The sequence below is a fragment of the Parasteatoda tepidariorum genome, chromosome 8 (assembly GCF_043381705.1).
Source record: "Parasteatoda tepidariorum isolate YZ-2023 chromosome 8, CAS_Ptep_4.0, whole genome shotgun sequence".
Lineage (NCBI taxonomy): Eukaryota > Metazoa > Arthropoda > Arachnida > Araneae > Theridiidae > Parasteatoda > Parasteatoda tepidariorum.
Window position 1 is genome coordinate 8,411,203 of NC_092211.1, and position 8,691 is coordinate 8,419,893.

Here is an 8,691-nt window from a genome sequence, read left to right on the forward strand (position 1 = left end):
TATTGGTGTTGATAAGAGCAAATGAAGTATTAAAATCTTGTAAAACCAGTTTCTTTGCAGTTTGGATTTATTTCAGCTCTAAAAAATTAAACTTGCTGATGATTTCAATTCATCTTTTACTCTCCCTGATTTCAAATGATTGGCCATAATTTGAAAACGCTTTTTATCGTTCAAAATATAAATTTGCCGCTTCATATGCATAGTTTTTGAAAATTAATTATTTTTCTTAAATGGAAAGCAAAGAGGAAGAGACAAAATTTGTAAAAATAAAAACATGTGTTTTATTTGTAGATCTTAAAAACACTAAAACGTAATTAAAAAAAAAAATCATCTCATTTCTTCGTTAGTTGACTGCACAGGCTTCTTTGTGTATCTTAACGTTCACTTCCTGTAAAAGAAAAAATAATAATATGTGAGCAAAGACAGTTCTAAATATGCGCATTAATATGATCCAAAAAGTTAAATATAAAATTAATCTTGATTACAGAATTCATGCGTACTCATTTTTCAATATTTAATATGAACTATGAGTTTAAATAATTAAATAGCTTGAATAAATTTTAATAGACTGATGAAACCGTTAACTGACAGCATCTTAATGATTTTACTCTGCTATTAAAATGAAATTAAACTTTTTTTTTAAAAATCAAATTCAGGAGTAACACCACACAAAAAAATAACAAAATAAAGGAAAAAATAGATCCCTTTAGCTTAAATTGTTTTTAATTTTTAATTTACTCCAATTATTGTTTATTTAGAGGAAAAAAATCACAGTTGAACTTGGCGAAATTCCTGAAAAGCTAGGTAGGCGCGCTCTTGAGTTGATTTGGACTATCACTTTGATATTCGCGACTAGAATAGAAAAAAGGTTACTATATTTAAATTAATTTATAATTTAATTTATTTCATCAATTATTTGCACAGTAGATTTTTTAAAAATTATATTAAGCCGAAATTCCTTTTTAGGCCAATCTCTAAGTAGTCGAATACGGAAATAATTAGAATTTAGTTGGAAATTGCTTTATTAGTTGTGATTTAGATTTGCTATGGATATCTAAAGTCTGTCTCCTTCGCCAAGGTGAGTTTAAGCTGCCATCTTGAATTTACTGAGGGGAGATTCAAGAGAGAGCAACAAAAACTTTTTTTCATAGAAATAAGGTATCGCTTTCTATGTATATTTTTCAAGCTGAATAGAAAGACACGAACATAAGGACTATTGGTTCAGAAGTTATATGGTATTTAATAAGTTTGAAATATACATTCAAAAAATAATGATTAAAGTAATAACCACCCTTACCATTGTAAAATTTAAGACAAAAAAGTGTACACGTCAAGGGTCACTACTTAACATAAGAGCGAGAAAGAAACGAAGACACTATCAAAGTCTGACTAATCACAATGGAAGAAAGCGTGTATACAAAATATAAAAACCTGTTCGATTGCGGGAAGAAAAACAAAGAAAGGTTTTTACTTTCAAGTTTTTACAGGCAAGTAAACAGGTTTTTATTATTGCCTTCTTCAACAGTGATTTGTCAAAAGTCGTTAGTGCCTTATTTTTTCTTCGTTTAAATATTTATCGCTTAAATTTTTGACCCTCAATCTGTTTTTATTGATGAGAAAGCCTTCTAAAAACACACAGGTGGTCATTACACAGATGGCTATAACTTGCAATTTCTCTTATTTCATAAAAGTCTAATATTAATTTTCGCTTTCACCTCCACTGTTAGGAGATGATTTAAAATTCACTGGGAAAACAAATGAAATAACTACATATTTATAATTCCACGAGTATCCTGCATGCTATTAGAATTCAGAATCATATTACTCTCTAAGGAATAAATTATTATTAATGTGAACTGCAAAATAGAAAATGTTTCAATATAGCCACTTAACAGATCTTGAAAGTGCCGTTTTTATGTGCAAACCGGTTATTTTAACTTCATTCTGATTCCAATGAAGTCGTTCAACGAATAAAAATGATCCCCCAAGGGGACAGTCACGAGCAACTCTGGATGATAAAGATGATGAAGGAGAGGAGTTTTAAAGGGTCTTTACAACGGCCAAACGATGTTAAAAGGTCAGTTTCAGAAATGCCACACACCTGCCCATACCGTATATTGAAAAGAAGGCCAAGGTCTACAGGAGAACTTTCTCTTGTCGAGAGACAAAGAAGAATGTTCGTTTTCAATTAGTAAAGCGCTTAGGGGAGGCCCTTCTTGGGGTTCGCAACTCCTTCCACAAAGTATTCCTTTCACAGAATATCGAGACTTTTTGTACTATATTGTCCGAGGTAGTCATTTTCACTGCTTTTTAATTTCAATTGGAAAAACAATGATGTATGTAATGACGCAAGAACTTAGAATTTTATTACTTTTTGCACAGCATATAATTTTTTAAATTGTTAATATTTACTAATAACTTGTTATATAACTGTAAATAATATTAAAAATTAAGTTTAAACGAATTTCTTTACATATTAGTTATTCTTTCACAATCCAGTCCTTTTGACTGCTTTTGGGCAATTATATACCAAGTTTCTGTATTTCCATTGTTAATGAGATTGCTACCTTTTTAAAAATCACAAGAAAGAACGCCAATTCTAAAGAATCTTGTCTCTGAACTTATTTTTTTTAGGCAGTCTACACGCCAATGAAAGTTTTCATAATGAGATGAATACTATACTGGGTTTCCGTAAAACCTTTATTATAGTTTGTCTACGGTAAGAACTCCCCCGCCACAAAGTTTGAGGCTGTCTGCAGCTATGGAAACAGGAATAGCGCATTTCAGGGAGGGTGGCTTTTCTTTAGGGTAAACACAGTTGACCGAAAAATAAGATTCCTTTTCTCTTGTTGACTCGAGCCGAAACCTGGCGTAAGCCATGAACCCACACCCCTACTTGAAATAGTTATTCCGCATTACCATAGTCACCGTCACGGGTTCAGAAGAATAGCTAGGGGAGTTCTTCCTTTAGACAATCTATACGCATTTTTAAAATCCTTGTCATAAATGAAAACAAAGAAGGGCACGTATTGGGGATCCCACATTAATATTTAAGAATAATAATAAACATGTCTGAACACTTATTTGTACATAAAAAAGGAGGAAAAACAACATAAACTGGGAAGAAAATTCATTTCAATCTAGCCTTTTTTCCGGAAAGAGTAAAATATATACAATAACGAAGATTTTTTTAAACAGTTATAACCAGAATAAAGGACTGTTTCTTTCCCGCGAAAAAGAAAATAGTGATTGACAACGTAATTTTTACGGCATTTTGATCTAAATTTTTATATTTCTTATTTCTAAGTGCTTTGAAATTTATGTCAAGTTAATGAGTACACAAGAAGAATTGCAATACCTTCTATTTATAGTATTTTTTAAATAGCTTTGAAAGATTTCCAACTAACGCTACAAAACTAATTTTACGATAATTAAAAAAAAAAAATAAATAAAGCTTGTTCAGCTAATCCTTTTGTTGTTGTATTTAGTTTATAAATAGTTGTCTTATGGTTCGCAATCAATTTTTGTCGGAATCATAATGTAGGACAACGAAGGAAACTCTCTTTCATAAAAATAGGGAAACTTCACAGTACTTACAACTTTTCTTTGTTTTTGTTTTTTTAAATGGCGGGTCCTTGGGTCTATTTTCCATTCGCCTCATAAATGCTACTCTCTTATCTCTTAGAACACAGAGAGAAAGTTACATCCATGCCTACCTAGGGATTCGAACCCACAACCATTGACCCCGTAGACCACTACAGTAACCACTAGCCTAGTGATCGGTCTTCCACAACTTCGTAAAATTTTGAATTTTACGTACTATTTTTGAAGATTATAAGAACAATATTGTTTGATACTATCAGATCATCATTAGTGGGATGCCTGTTAGAGAAATCATACGATTGGAAAAATTTTCTCGTGGTGAAGAGTACTACTAGAACAGCAAAAAACTTTAACAAAAAAGAGTTAGCAAATGTCTAGAACGGCCTAAAAAAAAAAAAAATCGTGACTGGGAGCAGATGTACAATTGAAAGGACAAAAAATTAAATAAATAAATTTAAAAAAAGGTTTCGGAGAGTTTACATACTACTGGAACGGTTAAAAAAAAAAGAAAAAAGGTTTGGATGGCTGAGAGCAGAGATACGACAGAAAAAGGTTATTACGCTTCGAAATCCTCTTAATTATAATAGTAAACATAATTAAGGTATACATATGCAATTACAAAATGAGATATTCACCCTTTTTCTTAAGTTTTTTGGCTATGTGAGTTCTCCCCTCTTTCTTTTCCTTTTAACCATGTTTTCCATATCCTCCTCCACCATATCCTCCACCTCCTCCTCCGCGTTTTCCACCACCTCCTCCGTAGCCTCCTCCACCTCCTCTATGTCCTTTGCCATATCCTCCACCGCCACCGTATCCACCACCTCCGTGGCCACGCATACCTCCACCGCCACCCCATTTACTTCCTCCACCTCCTCTATAACCTCCTAGGCCACCGCCATGTCCACCTCCACCACCCCATTTGCCTCCTCCTCCACCTCCACGGTATCCTCCGAGGCCACCACCTCGACCTCCTCCTCCATGGCCGCCACCACCACCATATTTACCGGCTGCAGATGCCAGTGCCAGCAACGCAAATAAAAATACAATCTAAAATGGAATATCATAGATTAAGTGAGGTGTGAAAAAAAATTATTTATCTGAAACAATCAAGCAGGAAAAAATATAATTTTTTAAGAATATTTCTTAAAAACAAATTGTATTTATGCCGAAAAATAAACATTTTTGATTAAATTAAATGTGATTAAATTTTTGTACATATATTTGTTACTACTAGATAGTCAGTATACTTACTACTTTAGGTATAACTTAGATTGCGCTTTTTAAAAAATTAACATTCAGTTTTTAAACTACTTTTATGATTAATGCATTTTAAAAGAATAGCATAGTGAATAACGATTATAAAATTTTGTCTTTGGTACTTTAGTTGACTTAGTACATCATTTTAATGTTTATTTTAGTGATCAAACTCTGGCATATCCTGATATACCAATTTTCTGAAACGATCATGTACTACTATTGTTTTCAAGAGACGCCCATTTTAATTGAAAACGCGTTTTAAACTATGTCCAAAATAAAAACTTGACCAACGAGATGTCTGGTCAAGATTATCCTTGAATTCTGAGCTTTTTTGAAATATGTTCATGGATTAAACTATATTTTATATTTACAAATGAAAAAAAGGTAATGTGAATCTATATCTATTTACAAACTTTTCTTTCATTTTCTAGCAAATGGCAGACATTTTTTATATTTCTTTTATTATTCTTAACTACTATTTTTATTTACTGATTATCAGGTAATTAAATGTTTTAATGATTCTTAACACCCATTGTATCAAATGCATATTCAAAATACATATTTCATTAAGAAAAACAACATTAAAACAAACTAAGAAAACCTTTTTCAATATAGTCTAAATATACAGGCGATATTTTTATTTACACGTCAAACTCTTTAACGATAGTTTTTCGCCCGTTTTTCGCCAGAATTATAATAAAAGCATATATTGTTTAAAAACTATTATCTCAAATTCAGTTCTAAATCAATTAAATTAATAGTAATTAAATAGCATTGAGAATTGCTTATAGAATACAGTTATGGAGAAAAAAATTGGAAATACATAAATAGTACAAAAATTCGAAATGAAAATTAAAGTTATAGAAGAATCGCAACGCTTTTACAATATTATATTTCATTTTAATAAATTCATTAACATTTTTTTAAATGAATTCCTTAACTAGAAATGCGTTTATTAATATAAATTTATATTTATTTTTTGTCATTTAATTCCTTTCAGTTGGTCCAATACAAAATATTAACTTTTTTCATTTATTCATTGTTCTTAAAACTATAAAGGCAGTAAACGATGGATATCTAATACTCATTTAGTTACATACAAATTATTTTGTCAAAGCAAGTTAAATTTGAATTTGCATTAATAGTGCGATTTATTTTTCTGCAAATTTACTGTATACTTGAAAATTTCGCCTCATCAAAATTACTTCATAAAATTCTAGCTGAACATTTAGTAGATTAAAGCAAACGTATGTTTATAGTTTAAATGAATTTTTAAAGTGTCAAAATTGTTCCAGAAAAGAATTTAGAGAGGGATTTTTATTGAGAAAATAGTATTGAATTCTGTGCTGAGGAAATTATGCCATACAATTTTTTTTTAGCGTGATCGTAATAGTAATCGATGTTTTGCATTCAGTTTCATTAAAAAAAATGTATCTGAAAAAAATTAAAATAATTCTTAAACTAAGTTCAATAATTTTTTATAATTTTTTAATTTATAATTTTTTTTTTGAGTCATTAAAATTACTCTAAACTTTTATTAACAACTTCTATTAATATTTCCATTGTTAATGATATTAATTTGATTTGCTTAAGTTTCTAAAGTCTAAATTAAATACGAACTTGATTATATTTTGTAAATGAATTAAAATTACAACGAATTGCAATAAAAATTTCAAGTCTAAACTTGTAATTACTTTACTATTTTTTTAAATTTTTTATTTTTTTTATTTTGTGCGATGCTTCTATAAAATTACTTACGATTAATACAGACTTTGTAAAACACTAGATACATTTTGCATTTGTGTTAAAATTTCAACTTAAATCAACTTTCAACTCAACTTTCAATCTTAGTGCTATAATTCATTTTATTAATGTTCGATTTGTTCAATTTGCGTGATTATTAGAACTTATTTAACTGGCATTAAAATTATTTCATGGTAATAAATGAAAAACAGTCCACTTACATGAATCACGTTGAAAAGCATGCAAACTAAAAGCTTAAAAAAATGTTGCAATTTTATTTTAATTGCAAATGAATGGATTAAATTTTTTTCTTATTTTTGCTAAAGCTACCCAAATCGTAAGAAAGCTTGCAAATAAAAAAAGCAATTGAATAAAGTTATGAAAAAAGCTAAAAGAGATACAGATATTTCAAAGCTATAATCATTCTTAATTTTTAAAGCAGTTTATATTTATGATGATATTGGCTAATCAATATATTTTAATAATAAAAACTCAGACAACTCAGTCTGAACGTAAAAACTCAGTTTTATGGTTTTTTAAAAAATATTTATAATTCCACATATTTATGATCCTAATTATTTTGAAATAAAATTAAAATCAATCATCCCAAAAATTAATGTTTTGGACAAAAATGGTTACACATAATGGTAAAATTAAAAGTAAAAATTTGCGTGATTAAAATAGATTTTAATTCATATAGTTAAAAAAAATTTTATGAAATTTTTGGATATAAATCAAAAAATAAGATATATTTCAGCTAAATTAAAATTCATTTCTTTAATAAAACTGAGAAAATTTCCAGTAAAAGAACAATACATGAACATATTTTAAAAATAGCGTATTAAATTTATTTATTTTTCCAGACAAGAGCCTACAGAATTCAGTGTGCAAATTAAAAAACAAACTGAAATACTTAATTTTACTTATAATTTCGATAACCAAAAGGTTAAAATTATAAGAAAAGTATGTTTTGAAAAATATAAAGCATAAAAATAATCAAATGCTAATAATTAATAATTTAATTATAATCCAACCAGATTGAAATGCCATAAAAATATAAAACAGTTTATAAAAATATAAAAGTAATAAAAATATAGCAAAACATTTACAATGAAATATTTAAGCGTAAAAAATAAAAACAATTCATTAGAATCAGCCAAGTTTGAAATGTTATAAAAATATAAAACAGTAAAATAAAATATAAAAAAAATATAACAAATCATATAAAATAAAATAAATATATATAAATTGTCAAGCGTTACTAAAAAATCTCCTTTATAATATGCCAATTTTGAAATATAATATAAGATAACTAAAGCGTAATAAATATTTCAAAGCATATAAAATATGAAATATATAAAGATAATTTTCTATAAAATCAGCCAAATTTGAAACAATGCAAAAAATTAATTAAAAATATAATTATATGTATATATAAAATGTAATTATATCTTGAAAATATAACAAAAACAACCAGAAATATTACAAAAATATTAAATACTTATATCTTGAAATATATTGCAGCAAATCAAGAATAGCATACACGATAAGAAATATATATGATAACAGTTAAGTATATATTTATAACTGATATTATATTTTAATATTTAATTTTTAAACACGAAAATGTCAAAAATATTGCCCTTTTCCATAGGCTATGTAAACTTACCCACAGCTTCATGCTAAGCGTTCTGTTTAATACCAAAGAGGAATGAAGTTTTCCTGAAGAGCTGAAGAGAGTGGGCCCTTATATAGGGGCAGCTAACATAAAAGGTGTCTCGCTCCCCCCATTCACCGGGACCCCTTTCAATCATTTCCGAGGACAAAACTGATCTCATCATCTTTCCTTGGGCAATACCCATGATGCAACGCGTCCGATGCGGTCAAACAATTTTCGTTTCCATATCTTTTTTTGAGAAACAGGTTCTTTCGTGTGGCAATCACTTTAAAAAAAGATGGAAGTTTTTTAATTTTTTCAAACAAACTTTTACAATCTTCACCCCGCATGCATCCGGGGCCTTCGAATCATCCCCAGTAATTACACCGGATTTATTAGGAAGCGGCCTTGGTCAGCGACGCGACGAATGG

General features: G+C 28.9%; 1 protein-coding gene across 1 annotated transcript; it reads right to left on the reverse strand.

Moving 5' to 3' along the window:
* Positions 1-257: 257 nt before the first annotated feature.
* LOC122271658 (uncharacterized) lies at positions 258-8,691 on the reverse strand. The gene is made up of 3 exons (XM_071184177.1): positions 8,273-8,691; positions 4,239-4,650; positions 258-388 (listed from the first exon to the last, which is right to left on the reverse strand). The coding sequence occupies exons 1-2, from the start codon at positions 8,282-8,284 to the stop codon at positions 4,291-4,293; spliced, it is 372 nt and encodes a 123-aa protein (XP_071040278.1). The 5' UTR covers positions 8,285-8,691; the 3' UTR covers positions 258-388; positions 4,239-4,290.